This window comes from Protopterus annectens, chromosome 6.part0 (assembly GCF_019279795.1).
Source record: "Protopterus annectens isolate FY-2018-M chromosome 6.part0, PAN1.0, whole genome shotgun sequence".
NCBI classification, from domain to species: domain Eukaryota; kingdom Metazoa; phylum Chordata; order Ceratodontiformes; family Protopteridae; genus Protopterus; species Protopterus annectens.
The window spans coordinates 1,709,786,118-1,709,811,180 of NC_056737.1; the positions used below are offsets into that span (position 1 = coordinate 1,709,786,118).

At 36.3% G+C, this 25,063-nt stretch overlaps 1 protein-coding gene across 4 annotated transcripts in view; it reads right to left on the reverse strand.

Annotated features, from left to right (window-relative positions):
* Positions 1-25,063, reverse strand: part of KIAA2012 (KIAA2012 ortholog) — a 971,910-nt gene that overhangs the window by 403,954 nt on the left and 542,893 nt on the right. For all 4 annotated transcript variants that reach the window (XM_044075102.1, XM_044075103.1, XM_044075104.1 and 1 more), the window contains exon 13: positions 20,162-20,250. In XM_044075102.1, the coding sequence (XP_043931037.1) occupies positions 20,162-20,250 (89 nt within the window). The remainder of the gene's footprint in view (positions 1-20,161; positions 20,251-25,063) is intronic.

Genomic DNA, 25,063 nt, shown 5'->3' on the forward strand with positions numbered 1-25,063 from the left:
TTACAGGAAATTACATTGTTCAGTTACAAAATATTCAGTCTACAGAAAATGACCTAATTTTTCTAACAGAGATGATAGGAAAATAGAGACAAGGGGAAGGCTTAAGGAAAGCAATATAAACTGAAACTGGAGTGTTTAAAGAACATTACTGTAAGAAAAAAAAATAGAAAGGCTGCAGCTGAGAAAATGGCAAAATTACATGCTTGAAAATTGAGATTAATTTTTTTCCAACAGCTGAAAGAGCAGACATTACTGAATTAGAAGTGGGAAATTATTCAGATGTTCTCAGAAATAATATAATAGTAATTAGAGATTCAACTATTAAACAAACTAATACTCACATCTGCAGGAAGGATGAGGAACACTAAATGGTGTGTTATGCTTGCCAGGAACAAAAATATAGCAAGTGAGCAGGACCTTGGGATGACTTAATGTAAAGATGTATGGAGCTGTTTTCATTCATGTTGGATCAACTGATGACATCTTTAAGGACTCACTGACTGTTATTGGGGAATTTACAGCCCTCTTAGATAACATAGATTGTACAGAGGTTAAGACATATTTTTACAAATCACATAAGGAAGCATGGGTGAAAAGATTTCTCGGGTAAGTGCCTACATGACAAATAGCCCATTTTAAAAAGTGGGAATGTATAGGAACAGTCAAGCCTAATTTTAGGCACTCATATATTTAGACATGCAAGAGACGATAATTTTTGCAGCTGGCATTTTACAGTGTTTGATTAATACAAGACATAATTTTGCAAGGTCAGAAATAATTCACACATAGCACAATTTGATTTATCTTTCAACTGTTTGTTAATGCAAGGATCATTAGTAATAAAGTTTTTTTATGGCACATTTGCTGCATTCACATAAGACAGATGCTGTTATTGGATGTGCATTGTGGTTTAAGAACAATGATTGGAAACCAGTTCTGTCATGGTATAAATGTTTCTTTGTAATGACATTTTAACAATGTAGGTAGATGTGCTATGACAGGGATTCAAAATTATTATGAGACCTGTGATTATTACATCTTTGATGATAACATCAATACTGAAGATTGTATAGCTATAACAACAAAACAACTCAGGAACAGAATACAATTGTTGGAGTGTATAGATTAATAAAATTAAGTGATAATGACCTAGAGGAATTGATATAGTTATTGCATGTAAACACAAGAAAGAAAAATCATAACAGACAGAAATAATATTAATTCTACAAAATTAGTAAGGATGCTATTTACAATGTATGGTCATGAACAATTGCTGCAGATTGTAAACAACCCTGTCAGGGAACAGAACATACTGGATATTGTTTATGTAGCTAATGAGATGATTGGTACTTCATGTCAAGTTTTAACATCTTTTTTTTCAAATTAAATTTTCATTTCAGTTTCCAGAAGAAAAAAAATTTTGCTTGTTATAAGCAGTTAATACATAGTAGAGATAAAATAACAATGGAATTACATAGGCTCAATTAACACACATTTACTATGGTTTACAAAATTCTGTGAGTTTGTCCTTGCTGGTGCAGAATGCAAACAAAGTTTAAACAGAAAAAAGAGACAATTTTTCATTATAATAAAACTTGGCAAATGACAAATATATCCTGTAATATAAATTTTAATAGGAATCTCACTAGGAGTTAAAACATCTAATTTTTTGTATAATTTTTGCCATTGACCATTGTTATTTTTATAAGGAAGAAGATTATAATTCTATACCTGTATCTATCAAAAGAACTATTTACAATATTTACATATATTTACACTGTGCTGTCACTCTTGAAGTATATTGTAATGGAGTTTAGAGTTGAATATATAGGTGGTAGTGGACGTTGGTATATCTAATGTACTTAACATAGCATTCTTATAGTATGATGTACATAATCTCTGCATTATGCTGGAAGAAGGATTGGTTTTGAATTGATTTGGGAGTAGTATAATAAAGTAATATATTCTAGTTTTAGCGTAGATTCAGGATAGAATTTCTATAAGCTTTTCCCAATATTTCTTGAAATAGGTCAGTTTCTTTTGGCTCACAGTTTTTAGTTTGTTAGCCAAAACATATTGAATAGATATATTTTTGAATTCTGACCAGGAAATTTTAGATCTGTCAAGCCAGTTAAGAGCTATGTAGGATTTAAGTAGTGCACTTAATGTTACTATGATATGTTTGGATTCTAATGTGTATGTATTGGGGAAAATGTTTAATATTGACATTTCCCATGAGAGGGTGGATTTCATATAGCCTGATTTCTCCAATTTCACTCTTAGAGAGCACCAAAGTTTATGGACAGTTTTGCAAGACCAAAAGATATGGAGAATGTCAGCTATTATGTTAGCACAGGAAAAATGGCAGAATAAATATGACAACTTAAAAAAAAAATTATTTGAATGCAAAAAATAAAAAAATGGTTTACATCAGGATCAAGACACATAAGGTCAGGAGCATATATTTCAATAAGAACAAGACAGTTAATTAAGAAGATATACAAAACTATCTCTCTCTCTCTCTATATATATATATATATATATATAAAAAATGGAAATGAGATTGATCTATAACTTTGAAAACTGAACAGATTGTAGATATTGACAAAATCTTATGCAAAACAGTTTGGATTTATAAAGGGAGAGAGAATTTATGCTAGTAACGTCCACATGACCTCAGACATTAAAATTATATTTGATTATGTTGGAAAATTATGGAAACTGTTGCCAAGCAAAACACAGAGAGGAGACAGCATTAGTAACAATGTCCCGAGAAGGCTTTAGCATAAAGTTATAGAGCCACTGCATCTGTTACTCACTAGGTAATTTAAGTATGGAGAGATTACTCAAGATTGGAGTTATGCACTTATTAAACCCATCTTCAGGTGAAAGAGGAATAGGACAAAACCCAGTCATACAGACCCATAATCCTACTTTCTTGTTATGGAAAAGTAAAGGAGAAGGTTAGTTTGGATAAATTATTGTCACAACTGGAAAGGTTGAGACTTCAAACCATATATCAATATGCACAAATTGAAAATAGAGCTCTAACTACTAGCAACATTAGACTCTGCAATAACGTAACAGTTATAAATGAAAATGTGTGTTTGTGATCTAATCTTGACAAGATGAATAATTGCATGTCTTACACATAGGACATGGCAAGTATCATACAGCAACTGGGCAGACGAAATTCTAAGTTATAGTTACACTGTTGCACAGGGCTCTCTCCTGGGCCCATACCTGTTCAGGATGTCTCTGTCAGACCTACATTTTTCAGCTGAGGTGTCCTATAGTCTAATGCAACTAACTTGAAAATAGGAGAATAAGGTTACATGTTACAGATAGGGCATGGCTGCAAAAGAACTTGACTAAATTGACCAGCTGAGCACAGGAGAATAATATGCCAAGAAATACATAAGCCATTTTACACTTCTATCTGGTAAATGGCTTGATGAAGGCCAACACAGGTAGGCATCCTCTTAATAAGGAAAGAGCACTGGGGTAGAACCAACAAAACTAAGCATATGAGATTTGGGAGTCATATATTAAATGGTGGATATTTAATACAGCATACAGTGATTGAAATAAAACTGTAGTTTAATTTAAGGACCTGGGTATATGGGTAGATCCATCTTTGAGGTTTTTCTGTTTGTATCAACCGATTGGTTAATGATAGTTATAAAATATAGGCTGTATAAAAAATATAAAGTCAAATAAACTATAAATTATAACATCATTCTCTGCAAGTTACGTTAGACCAAAATTAGAGTATGGAATAATAGTCTGGAAAATTATAAGAAAAATAGCTAGCATAAATTGGAAAGAGTACAGTGGAAATACATCAAGGGTGTCCATGTTTGTGAAAGTTTAATTTATTAAGAAAGATTAAAATATATGAACCTGTACAGTGTCTCATATGGATATTTAACAGGAGACCTCATTCAGATATATAGGACATTTAAAGATAATTACCTCTGGGAATGCTTTGAGTTATCAAAGAGTTGTAGAGAACATGAAAACGACTATGCAGAGTAGCAGAGCTAGGCACTTCAGATGTAAATACTGGCTCTAGGTAAATTTGGTTATGTTATTTAATGTTACCAAAAATGGGCATAGGTATTTGTCTGTGATAAGTGGGTTGAGGACTCATCCTACTCTGACCTGTGCCAGGGACACTTGCTAATAATGGGTGGGGTCTATGTGCTTCTATTAACCAGTGCATGACTGTCATAAAGCCTAGTAGCCCTTATTCAATAATCTACTTGCTGGCTGGCCACTGTTCAGCTGCCCAGCCTGGGTTACCTGGGATAGCTCTTTTCTATGTAAGCTAGACATAAAAACCAATTAACCTGACAAACATGAACTAAGGATTGCTATACTAAATATAAGTTCACTGACATGATGCAAGTGGATGACATGATGGTAAGGAGGAGACTGGACATCATGTATATGCAGGAAACAAGATGGAAGGGTAGTACAGCAAAGTCATTTAGCCTGGTATCCAGTATATATTACTTAGGGAGAGGACAAACTAAAATGGTGAGGGGGTTGAGCTGAAGGAGATTCTTCTGAACACAGTAAAAAATGTCATCAAATTAGTGATAGACTTATGGCAGACAGACTTCAGTGCAAAGATGGGGCAGTATTCATAATCTCCACCTATACCACACAGCAGAGTTGCAATGGTTACGTAAAGAGTGCATTCAGGCAGCAGTTGCAGGACCTACTAGACAATGCAGGACAGCATGAGCTGGTGTTGATAATGGAGGACATAAATGCTTAGATCAGAACAGACAGAACAGGATATGAGAACTGCCTGGGTCCACATGGGTGGAGAAATAGAGGCAAAGAAGGGGAAGCCATTTTACACTTCTATCTGGTAAATGGCTTGATGAAGGCCAAACACAGGTAGGCATCCTCTTAATAAGGAAAGAGCACTGGGTTAGAACCGAAGATTGCAAAGTCATCCCCATTGAAAAAGTTGGTCTGCAGTATAAATCAATGGTGGCCACAATCAGCTGAAAGCAGTGGTCAGAGAAGGTTCTAAGGTCAACAGAGACTATGTAGAAGACCTGAAAATTGACTGGAGTGAAAATGCAAGAGTTCATGGAAAAAGTCAGGGCTCTACCACCTCAGGAAGAAGAGGAAATAGGTGAAGTTGAAGAAGAATGGCAGCATCTTAAAACAGCATGTGTGAAGACTATAGATCAGGTATGCAGCTGTGCTATGTATGGATCTAGGGAACATGAGGAAAGCTGGTGGTGAAATGCAGAAGTCCAAAAAGCTGTCAAAATAAGGGAGAGCAGGTAAAAGACAGATGAGGCTAATAAGGAATATTCATCAGCTAATAAAGAAGCTAAGAGAGCAGTCAAAAAAAGCAAAGAACAAAGCATCAGAGGAACTCTGCCAGCTTTTGGAAAGTGATTCAGCTGATGACATAAGGAGAGGTTGCAAGGCAAAGACAGAAAGTTAAAGAACATAGCCATCATAAGTGATGCCAACAACAACCTGCTCACCAGTCCACAGAACATCAAAGGCAGATGGAAGGAGTACTTCAGCAGCTTCTGAATGAAGAAAACCCGGCTGAAACTGCACTGCCCCATACACTGCCTACAATGAAAGAGGAAGAAGAACTCACCCTAGAAGAGGTAAGAACATCACGAAGGAAAACAAAGTCAGGGAAACCAGCAGGTTCAGATAATGCTGTGGCAGATATGATCAAGTGTTGGATGAACTAGGGGAGAAACGGCTCCTGAGTAAACTCATAACAGAATGAAGAGAAAGGTGTATTCCTGATGACTGAAGAGTAAGCATTCTAGTGCCACTTTACATGAACAAAGGGAACATTCACAACCGTGGGAAGTATAGAGGTATATCAAACTCCTGTCCTTCTGCATGAAAGTGCTGGACAGGGTGGGTGATAAATTAATACACACAGTAGTAGTAAGTAAGATGGGAGATGAACAGGTCAGTTTCAGATCAGGATACAGCAAAATCGACTTGATGTTTGCAGTGAGAGATTGTGAAGAAGAAGCTAGAGATGAAGAAAGAGTCTAACTAGGCATTCCTAAATATATATATATATATATATATATATATATATATATATATATATCTAGAGAGAGAGAGAGAGAGAGAGATAAATATATATTTATGAGAATTTCTTGCAGTCAGTGCTCAGAGAAAGTGTACACTGACAGGAAAACATACATATTCCACTGAGTGACCAGCAGTCATAATTGATATCAGGATCCTGGAGCTTTGAAACAGATATTATTACTGAGACAACCTACTGCTCACATGTACTGACAGTAGTACTGTAAAGTTACCAGACATAAGAAGGGTTAGAAAATATAAGTACAGGCAGTCCTGTAAGGGTACAAGACATACGAATGGTTAGGAAATATATGTACAAGCAGTCTTGTAAAGGTACAAGACATATGAATGGTTAGGAAATATACATACAAGCAGTCCTGTTAGGGTACAAGACAGACGAAGGATTAGGAAATATACAAACAAACAGTCCTGTAAGGGTACAAGACATATGAAGGATTAGGAAATATACAAACAAACAGTCCTGTAAGGGTACAAGACATATGAAGGATTAGGAAATATACAAACAAACAGTCCTGTAAGGGTACAAGACATATGAAGGGTTAGGAAATATACAAACAAACAGTCCTGTAAGGGTGCAAGACATATGAAGGATTAGTGCTGCAAGGTTTGCAACATTAACTCCAGAATGGGGTGATGCAAAATTCTGAGAATATTTATGAAATTAATGATAATGCAGGGTTTGCATACAGTAGATATATATTCTGCATTAATACATAAGTGCACAAAAGATTTCTGCTCTGTCGTAAAGAAGACACACCTCATGTAAGTGCCTCTTGATAGCAACAATTAGTGGAAGAACTTAAGGATGAATTTGTTAAGGTATCTAGAATTTCTTCCTTGGTATGAAACATAAACTAGGGGAAGCTCTAAAAATATACTGAATACAAATGGAAGATTCAACAGATTAGGCTAGAAATAATCCCACCTTCCTCGGAAAGCATACAAAAAATTTAGATAAGAAGATTTCAGTGGGTACATTCCAAAAAGTCTTGCATGAGCTAATGAACAAAATGTTGTAGTCTAAAAGAGATGCTTTATTGGCAGAAGTGTACTGGAAAGTTAAAAAGAAAGAACATAATGCAAGAGTATAAGTACTTAAGGGGGAGGGATGCCACTATTGTGTTAAGCAGGGGCATTGCTTTAGAAGGATCATGTGTACTTTCCCAGTGAAATCCACATCAGTTCCCTATTCACAGCAATTTTATTCTCAAAAATACATATATTAAAAGCTCCATTAATCATCTCAACCATTAATGCCAACAAACTTCAACCCCCATACTGAATGTCTTCACCCAACACCAGACACACAGAGTAGTAAAAAACAACTAAATAACAACTTCTGCCCCTACAATGCCTATATACCTATATATATATATATATATATATATATATATATATATATATATATAGAGAGAGAGAGAGAGAGAGAGTTTGCTATTAAAATGCCAAAGTTGAGATGTACCTCTATGAAAACTTTGAACTACAGATGTTCGAAGTTTCATTTGGGTGAACATCTCAATGTTTGAAAGTTTATATTAACGAATGCAGTGTGCATTCGGTAATATAAACATTCAAAGAATTGTACAGAGATCGCGGTACAGTGCAGTTAGGGAAATTCATCCCTTTCCTCACTGTAGTGCGATCTCAGAGTTGTAATATATAGTTAGCAGGGAGTGTGGATGGTGCAGGGGGGCTTGCTCCCCTGCAAAAAATGTGATGTTAGGTGTAGGAGGTCATGTAAAGGAACTCCTATAGCTAACATCAGGTGATGTTTTTGAAAACAATGTTGAATCAGCTGAATTTGCGCTGCTGATTCGACATTTTAACTTGTTCTATATTTTAAATTTCGAGGTTTACTTTCGATATGTGGGTCAGAAAATTATTCTGACGTTCGATATATTGATAGTAAACTATATATATATATATATATATATATACACACACACACACACACACACACACACACACATATATATATATATATATATATATATATATATATATATATATATATGGGTCTACTTCAGATCATTGAAATTTCGCTTACCAGAAACCCACTTAATGGAGACGAAAACACAGAACATTCAAATAAACAAACGTTCACATCTTCGGGTTTCTACACAGTGACTGGAGGCAGTTGGCTAACATTCAACCAACAAACATGCTACAGTATGTAAACCCCCCCCCCTCAACTACATATACCAACTCTGAGATCACACTGCAGTGGAGAAAAGGTCAAATTTCTCTCTGTCTGATAGGGACCCATATATAAATAAATATATATATATATATATATATATATATATATATATATATATATATATGTGTATACACACACACACACACACACACACACATATATATATATATATATATATATATATATATATATATGGGTCTGCTTTTTTTCACTGAAAGCTAATTTCACTGAATTTGAATTCACCCTGACCAAATGGCTGAAAACTCAAATTACTGAAAGCTCATTTCACTGAAGTGAGGTACTGGCACTATGTAGTGTGCTGTAAGGCAAGTAAAAGGTGTTTGCCATTTTTCCCACTGTAGTGCGATCCTGGAGTTAGTATATATAGTTAAGGGGGTGTGGGGGGCACAGCCCCCGACATTGGGAGGCATAGCCCCCACTTAGTTTGGGTATATATTGTCTTCTGGATAGAGTTAGCCCTTGGTGTTGTAAATATGCATACCTGTGGTTCAAAATGTGTTGTTTTGAAGCTTTTGGTGAAATATAATATAAAACCAAACTCGGTTGGGGGCTATGCCCTCCATACCCCTTAACTATATACAGTAATTCTAGGATCGCACTACAGTGGAGAAAAGGGCATATGCATTTTACCTGCCTTACTGTACTCTACATAGGGCCAGTACCTCACTTCAGTGAAATGATATTCAGTGAAATGAGTTTTCAGTAATTTGAGCTTTCAGCCAGTTGGTCAGGTTGAATTCAAATTCAGTGAAATGAGCTTCAATGAAACAAAGTAGACCCATATATATATATATATATATATATATATATATATATATATATATATGGTTCTACCTCACATAAACGAAACACCACAACACCGACAACGCAATCACCGAAACCACATAACCGACAGTACAAAAACACGAAATCCCACATGCCAGATAACGAAATAACCGACGGTACACAAACACGAAACCTCATACACTTCACACACCACAATCAACAACCAAAACACATTCCCCGTCCAAAAACCACATACACAACACAAGCACACCAAAATCCCTACAAACCCACACTAAACCTCACATACACAACTACCTACAACCCTAACCCAAACCCTAACCCTAAGGTCCGTCACTACCGCACACTTACCTGACCCGCTCCCTAAACCTAACTCACTTATCCGCTAACCCAAACACAATCACTACTGCACACTTACCTGACCCGCTCCCTAACCCTAACTCACTTATCCCGCCCCTAACCCAAACACAATCACTACCGCACACTTACCTGACCCGCTCCCTAACCCTAACTCACTTAACCCACACCTATCCACACTTACCTTACTCGCACCCTAACGTCCATCACTACCGCATACTTACACAGCCTTTTCCCATGTCGGCATCCTCAGCGTCGGTGCTTTCATCCGTCCGGTCGGTCTTCTGCTTGTCGATCTTCTAGGTCCCGTCGCATCGGTCTTCTGCGCTGTCGATCTTCTGGGGCTCGCGATTTCCCTGTCGATGTTCCGGCGTGTCGTTGAAGTGAGGTAGAACCATATATATATATATATATATATATATATAGGATCAAAGGATCATAGGAGATTAATAGGCTACTGACGTCATTTTAAGCTTAGCCATTTCAACTCAATGTGATACCGTAGATTGAATTTAGTGATGACTGCCCATGTCCAGGAAAGTTGTTGGCACTATCCTCAGTAAGAATTTATGATGCCCCATCCACACATGTAATTCAGCCAAAAGTGTCAGAAGCTGCAAAAGAAACAGTTGCACATTTGGTACAGAAGGGAAGTTATCAAGGAGCTATCTAGATAAGTTTGTCCATATGACCCATTAGAATGCCTGTAGATCTTGGTGATTGAATATACATACTTGAATGAAATTGTTAATATGAATTACCCAGTTGTGCCAAGTTTTTTTACCTAAGTATTCTTTGAATCATATTTTATTATTTTTTAAAACAAAATAGCTTGAAACAATCACATAGCACACAGATATAAAAAGTAATAAGTATATATAATACAAAAATCGTACAAAAACGAAATCCATTGAACAATATCTAGAACTACATAACTATAAATAATATATACCACTTAAGAGGTGTGCTTAGCATTTTTAAGAAATAAAAGTGAGTATCCATGTCCCTCTAAACATAAAATAATAGTAAAAGTAAATAAAAAAAATTCAAACTATTTAAATGAAATCAAGATGACTGAGATATATAGAAGGAGCAAATCAATTTAGTTCATAGACAGGTGACTATATACTCAAATACAACAATAAATAAATACATAAATAAAAATTCTAACGTTCAAAGCAATGAAAGGTTGAACAAATGCCACTTAATATTTTAGCCCAGCTTGTTTTTGAGATAGACTTAAAGTCTGCCAGGCTGCAACTCTAAATGATCTTACTTTAGAACACATTTTTTTCAAGTTTTTGATGCAGCCAGTTGGTACTGGAGGCTATCCTTTCAAGCAGCACCATGGATTACATTTGCCTTTACAGTGTTGGATAAAGAGTAAAACTGGTTACATCATCTTCAGGTGTTTTATGACAGCTTTGATATAAGGTGTTGCCAGAGGTTCTGAATTCCTTTAATGCAGCAGAACAATAGTGTATGTATTATGGCATGTAACATGTAGGATTAATGTAGGTCACATACCATGTATCTTACTTGTAAGTATATAGCAGATGATTTAAAATTAGCCAGCATAAGGTTCAGCTGGGGCAGGCAGCGGTCTGATACCTAGGGCATGAGATTTTCCTGAGGCAGTAAATAATGGCACATTACCACAACATGCTATTGTGAAGGCAGTGAGAAAAGTAATGGGACTGACAAGTTGTTGTTATTTTATCTGAACTTCAGAAAGTTAAATGAACTTAACCAACAGCTAATTTGGAGAGGTTCACAACCTTAAGAACTTTATCTTTGCATTGGTGGTTCATTGGAGACCCAGGTTCAATGCCTGGCCAGTGCAGTGTCTTGGATGGCACAGTGGTGAAGCAGTAGCATTGTCGCCTCACAGCAAGAGGTTCCCCAGTTCTATTCCTGGCTGGCGTACATTCTGTGCAGAGCCTGCATGTCCTCCCTGCATTTGTGTGGATTTCCTCCAGGTACTCCGATTTCCTCCCACGTCACAAAGACATGCATTTAGAGCATTTCTCCCCAGGTCTCCACTGAAAATTGGCTTAATTTCAAGTCGGACTTTCCCCAGTAAACAAATGTTAAATAAATTAAGAAAGATCATTTGTAGACCAGACCAAGAACAGGCACACTAAGAAATCAATCAGGTAGGGTCAAATGCATTAGCTTTGGCTTACCAGAATTTTGCAATGTTGTGATTACAAAAGAACACTGGGAATTTTTTCACCCATTCTTTGTTATTCAAACAAACAGGGTGAGGTGCCAAAAGGCATGCCAACGTGTTGGAACATGACAACTTTCTGATGCTAGAGTGCTGATGCCATAAAACAGTTACAGTGAAAGTCACTTTCAGTGAATCATGACTTTACTATTTTCCCTAACTGTTGGTATATATATATATATATATATATATATATATATATATATATATATATATATATATGTATATATATATATATATATCCACCTCCATATAAAAGCACACGGCACCAATAAAGGGAATCCCAATAGAAAGGTGTCACGAACCAGTATAAATAAAGTCCAAATACATATGCCAGTGACACAAAACGGCCAACACACAAACTTTTGAAATCACACACCATTTTTATTCTCAATGACAACAGAATATATGGTTGAGTACTTTGTATTCAGAACAGGAAACTTCATCAGAATCTAATTTACAACACATCCTGTCCCTCTTTTAAAACCACAATCCATTTTTCATTGGCTCACAAAAATATTTAAAATATTAAGCATATATACACCATCATTTCATTACAATTTCTTTATACATAAAAGTTAAAAAACTATATCTAAAAAAACATATATGTGTATATATTTATATTACCTCAAAACTTGTGTATTACTTTCCGCTTATATATATATATATATATATATATATATATATATATATATATATATATATATACATATATATATAGATATATATCTTAGTCCTAATCCACCTCTACAAAATGTTCGCCCTTAATTTTAAGGGTGGAGTGAGGGGAATATTATCATTTAACCCTGGGTAAACACACACATCGAGGCGTAATTGCCATATTAGTTCCCTAAATTCCAGCCTCGATTCGTAGTCCCAACCCCTATCCTATGGTTTTACTCTTTCTATGACCCAAAACTTAAAATCTACCCTGATGCACTTTAATACATGTCGATACAAAGCATTAATTTCTTTTTTTGTGTTATCTCGTACATATGCTCATAAATTCTTTGTTTGAGGCTCCATTCTGTCTTACCAATATAAAATGCCCAACAGAATGTGCAGTACATCATGTATACTACACCCTTTGTTGAGCAATTATGATGTTCAGATGTCCATAATCTATACTGTAAAACTGGCAACCAAAGTTCATTGGTATTAACTATAAAATGGCACTGTGGACATCTACCACACTTAAATGTCCCCCCAGTCACTCCTTCATTCTTTACCCTATTGGGTTGCCTTTTTTTCAAAGATTTCTTTTAAATTCAAATTTCTCCTAAAACTAAATTTTAAAGGCTTCCTGAAAACCTCTAACTTATTTGGCATACTGCCAAAAAATTCCCAATATTTGTTTATAATTTTTGGAATTGTTACAGTATCCTTGTTATAATTCACCACTAAGTATGATGATTTATTACCTACTACCTTCTTTCCACTGCCTAAATTCTGCCTTTCAATGACAGAATTTCTCCCCATCGACATATTCAAAAGGGGTAAATATCTATTCCCCCAACCCTTTAATACCTCATTTTTAAGTGTTTTTACCAGGAAATTGAGGTATTCCTTTTCAAGAAATAAATTCTCAATAAATTCTAGTTCATTTATTAAATCCTCTTTGTTAGGTATCATATGGACTGCCTGTACCATTTGTCCTTTTACTATATTTTTCTTTTGTATGATTAGATGGTTGCTCTCAAAATGAAGACGTGACTTTGAAAAACACTCCTTCCTATAAACTTGGGACACATATCTCTTATTTATTGTATCCTTTCTGATACTCAGATCCAAATAATGTACTTCTTTGTCTTTAATTTCATGTGTAAAATTTAAAATTTCTGTAGTATTAGTCACATAATTAATAAAGGAGGTAATCAGCTCATATGGACCCTGCTACACAATAAATATGTCATCCAAAAAACGGTAATATATTCTAATGCATTCCTTAAACTCCAAATTAAATACAAAATTGTCTTCCCAGTATAACATCACTATATTGGCAAAGATTGGTGCTCATGATGCGCCCATAGCCACACCATCTAACTGATGATAATATTCCCCCTGGAAATAAATAAAGTTATTTTTAATATCAATTCCATATTCTCTAGTACTAACCTAAAGTCATTTGCTTTCAAAAAATTGAATTTCACCAACATTTCCTCATACCATTCAAGTCCCAACTTGTGTGGAATGATGGAAAATAGATCTTTCACATCTATTGTTATAAAATAAAAGTTGGCATTAAACTCCAATTGTCCAATTTGAGATAAAAAAATCACAGGAGTCTATCAAAATATGAGTATGAGAAATTATGGACCAAAACGACCCGCCATTAAGACCGGTAGTCACGTCAGCAGGTTCGAAAACTCAACCATTGGCAAAGTATGTGGACAATAAGTTAAAGCCCTTTTATGGCACGTATCCACATATTTTGACAGAGTGAGTCATATGCCCATTCACATCTTGCAAGTACACTCCCTCTGACAGCATCTCCTTTCTCCGTGAGGGCTACACCAGTCAATCCCAGAATAAATTTGTGGATACCCATCTAGTCATCTAGGTTATGCTCACAGGAAAATAGTAAGCCCCACTGCTTAACATACAGGGAAGTCTGTTCCAGAGCTTTGGGAGGCATTGTATTGTAAGACTGTCCCTCCACTAAGTTTTATATATCTGTTGGTGAATAATTAAGTTCATCATTTTAGTACTGGTGGAAATATTAGAGTAATAGAGAAACAGGAGGTCCAGGACAATTGGGTCTTTAATGGCATGGAAAGTGAGAAATAGATCTCCCCTCAAATGTCTCTAAAATATTTCATGACAGCTGTTGTCACATGATGGTCAAAAGAGAAGGAGCTATCAATCCAAGTGAATGAGTCACCGGCTTAATTTTCATTTTATAGTAGTGTGTTTTATTTACAGTATGATGTGGGGAGGAGCTGTCTACTTAAAGTGATGATACTTCACTTTTAAGCATTTAGACTGAGACAATTTTAGTACACCAAGAGTTTATCAGGGAGAGTTCATGTTGGTGGGTGTGGGTGTTAGAGGGTAACTTAACAGACTTTCTTAGCCAGTGGTCTTGGCTTTCTGCTTGGAGGTCTGAAAAGAGAATATCTGAAAGCAGAGGCCCCTGAACTGAACCTTGAGGGATACCAATGGTCACTTTCATATTTAATCATGAGGCACCTGCAACTCTCATTGTGTGAGTTCTGTCTTTCAACCAGTTTGCAATATGTATTATCACATACGGGTCAGTTTTTAAAACATTTAACATCTGTGTGATGCTAGCATGGAGAATGTTGTTGAAGGCTTTGTCCAAGTCAAGATATGCCTCATGCACTAAATGACCACCATCTACAACTTCTATAATCCCTTCAAAGAAGTTTACCAGATTAAATGTTGATATACTAGCATATGCTGTAAATTTAGTAGAGTAACACACTAGTGGTAGTCTTGTTCAAATATCACTGCAGATATGGTTTGAAAAAACTTTAGAGAATACAGCACTGATGAGGATGTGATGTGAAACCTGCACTTGACATATAAGCCATCTGAGGAGAATTGCATGACTGATTGTGCCAAACATTTTGGATAGCTCAAGAGACAGAGTATCAATGGACTATATTTGATTATGTTTACTATGGAGTAACTGGATGAAAGTGAAGAGGAAGGGTTCAGTATTATGACCTGGATGAAAGTCATGAGATCAGTTGAACAAGAGATACCCATTGGATAAGTAATGCAAAAGCTAAGCACAGATGCATTTGTTTTAATACTTTAGAAAGGCAAGATGGGACTGCCATTCAGCAGAAGTTGCTATAATCACACTGGAGGGTCCTTCTATGTGCCAGGGAATAACTATGGCAGTTTTACAAAAAAAATGGAAACTGTGCTTCTGAATAAGGTAATTGATGAGGACAGAGATGGAGAAGGCTATATTATGTGCCTACAGATAACTTTAGACATTCATCAGTAAGCATGTCTGTTGCAAGCAAACAGAGTTTGAGTTTTTAAAGATTTTGAACTGGATTACATTACAATGGGGAGAGCTGAAATTCAGAGATAATACTCAGCTGAGGAGGAGAGACAGCTGGAGAAGTTTAAGAGGCCGATGAAGTGGCATTACCAAATAAATGACAGAACTCATTAACGACTTTGATTGGAAATTATTGTAAACCAGCAGTGGGAATTTATGATTTCTTAGATTTTGAAACATTAGAATTTAGCAAACTTGCCAACAGAGCTTCATCAGCATAAACAAAGTTTTATAATTTAGTCATTTGTTGGACCAAACTATCAACATACTTATTTTGGCATTCTTTTTCATAAATGATAGCAGACTTTTTGTTGATTTCCTACCTTAAATGTGATTTAATGGTCAAACTGCAAAATCACCTTTCAGAATAAAGGATTACATATTTATTACATTGCCCTGAAATATGAAAAGCTGGCATTATGAGCAAATTTTCATCAAGTTTAGTAATTAAAAAAATGTGTCCCAAATCCTCATCATACTCATCTTTGCCCTCCTCCCCAACCAGATGTGGCACAGCATTGTCCATTTCACTTCTGTGTGGTCATTTTACTGTCACTATGCAACATCACTACTCAGGAAACAAATAGAGATTGACAGTCATAATGAGGATAAGATGGGCCACCACAGAAGACATTTTGAAAACATGGGCCTTAAACACTGTAAGCTGGCCAGACTAATACACATTCACCAAATGAAACACAGCTTCATAGCTTTGACAATAATTGAAAATTTCCTAACAAGCTTTCCTAGTTGTCAACCAGGATCCAGTCTCATAAACAATGCCACTGATATGGTACAATTCTCTCCCAAAATATGATTTTGCAATAGATGACTGGAGTAATTTTTCAGGATAAAACTGCACTATGATACTGGTTCATGAGATAGGGGTCATACATTTGGTACCATTCTCAAAAAGTCACAGTTCAGAATATAACACTCTAAAACACGTAGTTCCTGTGTATTGGAAATAATTTTTTGACATATGCTTTCTATATGGAAGGGGGCCTCTCTCCATTCCCCTAATACAAGGACTTTGCTCTTGCATTTGGTGCTTAATTATTTTACACTCATGTTATTGCAACTTAAAAATAATTAACTCCCTTTTTGCACTTGTGGGACAGAGTCAAAACTGTAGTATTTGCAACCCTACCTTTGGAGTCAAATATGCTAATGCTTGCCACATTCCATAAATTGCATATTAAAATCCTGGGGTCAGAAACTGAAAACTGGCAAAGTTATAGGTCATCATCTAAAAAAATTACGTGCCGATTGACAGGTTCAGCAGTTGTTAATAATTCTGGATGAAGCATAGATGAGAGTCTTCTTTACTTCTGTGGCTTGAATTGGGCTGTCACTTGTATGACTGCTACCTCTAGGGATTGAATATTTACAAGTCCATTAAATTAGGATCTAGGTTTGTATGGGAATGGGACACTGTGATAGGTGAAAAGATATTTTCAACCCTCATTTACATGACTAAAACAGAGTCAGTGATGATTTATATTGTGCTGAATAAAGCTGACAGCACTGCTGGCATTCAATTTTAAATGTTTTCGAATTTCAGCATTGGTAGCCTCAGTGCATCTTTTCCCCAGGTTACCTTCTGATCTTTATCAATAACACATTGGAAAGCAAGACGTGATGCTTCCTTATCAGCAAGAACAGGTAAGACCTAGAATAGCAACAATTATAAAATATGAGGTTTAGCACATGGCATGACATGGTAAATTCTTGTTCAAGAACACCAGTAGGTCATTGTGCAGGGGCATGCATCTGTGCAAAATACACTGATATAGTATTACAGAACATGCTGTAACACAGTCTGTCCAAGGATAGGGTACATATACCCTATCTTAAATTTATTTTCAATTTCTTATCTGCTCAACGTAACTTTCTTCTCTATTTATACATACCCATACACAATTATGTTAGATGACAATATATAGTATATGACCAACACATTTTACTTCTAGAGTATACTCATGCACCCAATTTCTTTATCATATTTACCTGTTCATAGGTTCATTGGTTCATAGGTCAGTACTAGGCTGTTGATACAGATGACCATTAGCAGCCTAGCCACAATACCCCAAATTGTAGGTGGCCATTGACATGACTGATTTATACTATTTTTAACCTCTTTCAGTTATGGCTTGAGAGGCTAGAACTGTGGTGTAGCTATGACTGCCCATTCATTCATCCAAGTTATGCTTAGAGATGGTCAGGGATATATATGTATCTCACCAGCATGTCCTATATATGTTTTGGTGGGAGTTAAGATCTCTTAAGTGGGTGTTATTGGTATTAATTATTAATTTTGCAGATGTGAAGAGAGTCACATAGGACCGGATCCTTTGAATCTGTAGGAAACAAAAAAGAGAGAGATAGCAGTTTAAGGTGGTCTGGATATCTAAAGGAAGACATGCTCTTGTTTATCTTAGTGAAACACTGGTCTTTCTTGATGGGTCATATGGATAAACAGATACATACGAAACGGGCCATTATACTCTGTTATAGGCTTGATGAGAGAGGAATAGAAAGGGATGATAATTTCCTTAGATCAAGAAAAATACTCCTGGTGATTAATCCAGCAAGGTAAAATGATTTCATAACAGTGGATATGTAGTGATCAAAGGAAAGGCTCAATGTCAATGAAAGTGCCCAGGTCCCTAATGGCTGAGTCAGCTTTCAAAGGGGTGTCACCTGTATGGTAGGTGCATAAGTGCCCAATTTTACCAAATGACACAATGCTGCATTTCTTAGCATCTAGTTTTAGGACACAGTCCAAGCACCACTTGCTGGTGCATCATAGTCAGTCCAGAAGAATTTGGAAGTCAGATAGAGAGTTAATGACAGCTTCTGTTTGCAGTAATTTGCAAAGTTGGTCAGCCACATGGTATTGATGTCAGCCTTGACATCAGAGAAGTAAATAGTAAAGAGAAGTGATCTTTTGACTGATTCCCGGGTACACCACTGGTTACTCTTTGTGGAGACAGCACATCTCCCACAGTTAGCCAGTCTGCTATCCATCTGGCAACATTGGAGCTTACATTTAGTTTGATTAATTTGTCAATAATGCCAGAATGTATGGTGGTATCAAAAATCATGGCCAGGTCCAGGTAGGCAGTGTAAACTGATTTTTCTTGAGTCTAATGGGTCAGTGGCATGTTCAGGAGGTAGGATCTAACTTTACCTAACCCAAACTAGCATGGGTCTTGGACTTGTAGACTACTTATGCCATTGTTAACAAGTTCCATAATGATGCTTTCTATTGCTTTGCAGATAAGGCTGATGATGCTTATAGGTCTATAGCTTCTTGGACTAGTACTGGATCCCCCCTCAAGGATTGCCATTACTACCCTGGCATGAATATATTGGCTAAGAATGAACAGGCTATGAAGCAAGACTTCCAGACAGTGTCTGGTGCTAACAAGATGGCAGCCTAGCACATTATCAGGACCCGTTGAACATAGTGGTTTAGGCCTTTGAGAGGGCATTCAGGACTTCTTCTAATGTGACTACAGGGGGTGGTGTGACTGTGCTAATAAGCTGGGAAGTTAGGAGGAGATAGGGGATTAAAGTTAGAGCTGAATTTGCCCACTAATATGATAGTTATGTTCTCAGGAGATAAGTAAGTGTTGTTATATATTAACTCTGAGCATTGCTGGTTATTGCCTCAAAGGTTTCTGACAGAACTGTAGAAAGCTTTGTGGTTGTCCTTAGTAGAGGTAGCAATTCTCAATTTGTGCTTAGTTTTGGAGGAGTTGATTTTGTTTTTGAGTTCCTTGCTGATCTTTTAGAGTTCATTTCCAGATGATGGGGTTTTAAGTTTGCTTTTATGGGCTGTGAGTTTCTACCTCTTATTGTATAGTTTGTTTACACTAGGATTCTATCTCACAGAGTTCCAGATGCTGCAACTATAGAGATTTATGCAGTCTTTCACAGCACTCTCAAAAATAATTTATCTGAATAAATACACAATAGGAATCATGCCGTGGCTTGCATGGTAATACCCACCCTAAAACTGTTTACTAATCCCAAGGAAATTACTGCCTTCTTGCACATAGTAACACTTCAATTTATACTACAGGTATAATCTGGTTAGTATCTAATTTTTAAAAGTTCTTTAACTTCTACTTTTGTTAATCTGATTTAAGAGCTATAGCTCTTTTCTGGATTCAGATACATTCTTAAGTGATTCTTCAGAATTAGATTAACCTGTTTTATGTTGTTCTTCTTATCCGCACTTACTTTAGTATGACAGACAGACTCCAGATTCATACACATTTGGTCCCAGCTGTGACAGGAAGCACATGATCATACCATAAAGCCACTTGTTTTTTTTCTGCCCGTTTCTCTGTGATATGCTGTACTACACATCAATAGAGACAAGTGAAACTATAAGGCCTACCTTGTCCATCTGTCGTGGGCTCAGATGCTCCTTATCGTGAATCAGATGAATAGATAAATTTGAATTTTCAATGTCCATTGCATTAACTTCTGTAATGGAAAAATGAAAAGGATGCTTGTATATTAGTATAACAAGAAATATGTTTATAAATTACACTAGTGCTTCCTTAAAAGTAACATTGCTAAATGTAACACTTAGCCTTTGAGTTCCATATTATTATTTATAAAAATGCATTGTGCAGGATTACTGTAGTAACACATCTCACAATCTAGTGAGACATTTGATTCTAGTTTTGTGGTAATAGTGTAATAGTGCTAGGAGTGGGAGCAGTAGGAGTTACATAAGCTTTAGGTTTTCAGTTTAAAAGTTCATTGAACCTGTACATCGTAATGTAGTATGTGCTTTCTGCAATTTGTTTAACACTTGTTTTCCCTGTCTACACTCTCTGTACTATCAATAAATACTATTCCATGGGGTATGAAGAAGGAGTGCCTGTACAGTTTATATCATTATGGATGGTGCAAAAGAGGTCCTTTGTCAAAATGTTCTTTGGGTGATATCAGAGGAAACTTAAGTCAGTGGAAAAGATGGGATAGTGGGGCAAACAAAAGAGTAATTCTGGTTGAAGATGGAAAGGAATGAGGTACGTAGCTAGACACTGCAGGTTGGCACAGTGCATTAGATTATACATGTATGCGGTGGTGGTGCTGCGGTAGTGTTGTCACCTCACAGTAAGACGTTGTCCTGTTCGATTCTCATCTAAAGCATCTTCTGTGTGGAGACATGCGTGAATGGGCGTACCTTCGTTGAAGGCTGTGCGTCAGGGCTGGCAACTCGGCATGTAAAAATCTACTGCCAATCATTAGTGGACCGGAGTTCCGCTGTGGCGACCCCTAACCGGGAAAAGACGAAAGATACAACAACAACTTTCAAATTCAATTAGGTAATAGAGCTTAGTGTTATGTTTATGTCCTTTTGATAACTATTTTCAGGCGTTTAAATTCTTTTCACTTAAAAACGGAATCGTGTTGCATTTGAAGACGAATAACCTACGAATACATTATGCACTTAGAAATCCTGCAATAAAACATTGGTTTATCTTACAAATGCCTTAGGAAATTTCTCTGCATGAATGAGGATCAGCAAGCTTTGACTTGAAAAGCTGAGGAAGTCAGAATGGCAGCAGTGAAGAGAACACAGAAGCATGAGATCCTAAGGAGGGAGGAAATACACTTGTGAGATCCACTGTCTGATTCTATCCATCAGCTGAAACCTGCCTAACTTATCTGAAGAAATTTGTTGTTATATACCTTGGCTGGCTATTATGAACATTAGTAGAAAGAAGGGAGAAAAAGGTTAATTAGAAGAAAACTAATGGAGATCAAACACCTGTTTGATTTCCATTAGGTGCAAGGGTCGTGAACACCATAATGTACAGTTCAGAGATCTACATTATGTGAAAATTTGCTCAGACAAACTGTATCACCATGATCATTATTTCTGTTGATAAGTAAGGAAAGATGAATAAGAACAAACTTTTCAAAAACCAAAAGGAATAGAGAAGCATTATCAAACAATTTCTCAACTATCCATCACAAGGGATGTTTATAGTGAATACTGTATTGTTGGATGATTGAGAAAGGAAGCTATGTTGCTAAAATAAACCGCCAGTGACTGACCGTGTGCAATTCAGCTTAGAGGCATGGCCAGATGAGCCAATTTTGACTTAAGTGGCCATCTTTAACATTATATTATTATTAGATGTGAAGCTGGCATGCAAACATATATGTACAAGCATGCATGCAATGATGGTAATTGGAAAGAACAGTGCAGAAACACCTTTAGGTAGGCATGGGTAATGTGAGTAGATGAGCCCTGCATATGGATCAATGTTTGTAATACCTTTAACTAGATATGAGCAACTAATGTGAATAAAATAATTCACTCATTCTTTGGCACTGCCATATAAGTGAAATGTAAGATATCAACAATAATGTAAACAATTTACTTTCCCATCATTCAGAAAAGATAATAAACTAAGGTCCCACCTGTCTGACTTAGTGATAATTTACATGAATGTCATAGCTACCTATCAACCTAGCATTTGAACATGGAAAAAAAACACAACAAAAACAGCTAGCTGCAAGTGTGTAAATTTAATAGCATTCTGGTACCTCAGCTCAATAGCCTTCAAAGGATGACTTTCAAACACCAACACACCATATTTATACAAATTACTTAATTAATTATCCAAAAAATTAACCCTTAAAAGGGCCACCATAATAAATATAAATACATAGTCATACATTCAAATTAATTTCCAAATTTAGACCCACAGGTTCTAATGTTTTATAATTCAAAATTAATCTGCTCTCTAATTTCAATATTTTTTGCTGAAAATTACCTCCATTAAACATATAAGGTCTGGCAAGTACACTAAAAAACAAACTATCATCTTTACCATTATGAAATTTGTGATAATGATCTGCTATGGGACTATCGAGGTGCCTGTTACGAATGTCACCCAGATGTTCAAAAATGCGGACCTTAATCATAAGTTTGTCTGCCCAATATACCATTTACAGTGAACACAGTCCACAGTACTTGCCAGACCTTATATGTTTAATGGAGGTAATTTTCAGCAAAAATTATTGAAATTGCAGAGCAGATTAATTTTGAATTATAAAACATTAGTACCCGTAGGTCTAAATTTGGAAATTAATTTGAATGTATGACTATGTATTTATATTTATTATGGTGGTCCTTTTAAGGGCTAATTTTTTGGATAACTAATTAAATAATTTGCATAAATATGGTGTGTTGGAGTTTGAAAGTCATCCTTTGAAGGCTGTTGAGCAGAGGTACCAGAATGCTATTAAATGTACACACTTGCAGCTAGCTATTTTTCTTGTGTTTTTTTGGTGCATATTAGATTGTTTGTCAGTATATATTAACATGGCACTGCTCAACACTAGAAGACTATAAAAAGTTGTTGGTACTCAAGGCCTACTTAACCCTTTCTCATGGAGTCACCTATATAATTACAGACACATGGTTCCAGTGTGGTGATAACATGCCTTCTTTGCATAGTTTAATGACTATTAAGGTACCAGAATGCTATTAAATGTACACACTTGCAGCTAGCTATTTTTGTTGTGTTTTTTTGGTGCATATTAGATTGTCAGTATATATTAACATGGCACTGCTCAACACTAGACAACTATAAAAAGTTGTTGGCACTCAAGGCCTACTTAACCCTTTCTAACAGAGTCAACTATATAATTACAGACACATGGTTCCAGTGTGGTGATAACATGCCTTCATTGCATAGTTTAATGACTATTACTCATTTAGACCCTCTACCATAAGTGTCTGTGTCTCTGGTTGTGGTAGATGTCTGTTTTTATTTGAAATCCCATTACCCAGTGTGTAATCCAGCAAGATAATACCAAGAATTTCAACATATACTGGTAACTGCTAGCAAGTCCATCTTCCATATTATGGCCTACTCCATGATGCCTGTTGACCATGAAAAATATTTCCACAAATTAAAATTCATTCTGGATGATTTCAACTACCCATCCATAAACTGGAAACCTATTCCACAAATAACAGCTATGCTCAGCGATGCCTGGACATCATCAGTGCCAACTTTCTCAGTCAACAAGTGTCTTGCACTAATAGTGACACAAACCTACTAGATCTATTTTTTATAAATATAGAACCTTTACACACCATACCCATATCTGTCCCCTCAGTGGTCAGATCTGACATTATGCTGTAGCATTCTCCATAAGACACCAGCTAAGATAGCCCCAAATCCCACTCTCTTCAGAGACTTCAGAGACTTCTCCAAGGCTAACTTCCTAGCACTAATTTCTGACTTAAGGAAATTTAAAGGCTCCCTACTCCATGAGGAATGTATAGCTAAAATGGCCACTTATGCCACATATATATATTCCCAGCTAAACTGCTGCATTGAAGCTACTATTCACATTCATCACAAATACAATGCCAAGTTTAGAAACAAGTCTGTTTGGTGGAATACTAGTATCAACAAGTTCTACAATTAGAGAAAAGAATGATACCCTGGGATTCATTAACAGCTAGACTAGGTGTACACTAAGTCATCAACGATGTCCCCTAGGCCTCAGCACTGGTCCCGCTCCTTTTTTGCCATTTATTTCTGTGAAGTAGAAGCAAATACTGAACTTTTAAGGCCTATCTCTGACTAACAATTTGTGCCAAAACCATGGTTCTAAACTCAATGTTAAGAAATGCATAATTGTATCCTTTGGGAAGTCAACCATCCTGGCTAATTGCCATGTTGATACTGCACCCTTAAGAGTCAACACAATGGTTAGGGATTTGGGTATGCATGTGGACAGTAGCCTTATCTTTGACCACCATGTAGCCACAGTGGTGAGGAAATCCTTTTTATGTTGTGCAAATTATAAGTAAGAGCATGGCATCTAAATCCAAAAAGGTCATTATCCCACTGTACTCTGACCTTATCAGACCAATTATAGAGTACAATGCTGACTTTGATATGTACCTGACCAGGCATATGCAGCAATTGGACTGACCTCAGAGGTTCTTTACAAAAAGAATACAAGGTATAACAAACCTGCCTAATGCAGAGCACCTTAAAGCCCTTTCCCTTTACTTGGTCTCCTATAGCTTTCTGAGGGGTGCTCTGTGCCTGGCTTACAAGGCATCCACAGACCACAGACTTATGAATCTCTTGCATATTCGTAAATCATACAGTACCAGTAATACAAGGTCTAAGGACCTGAATTTCATCTGTGACTTAAACAAAACATGCTGAAGAGACTGATGTGTGTTCCAGAGACTACCCCTCCTATGGAACAGGCTTCACATCCATGTAAAGCTGATTTTATC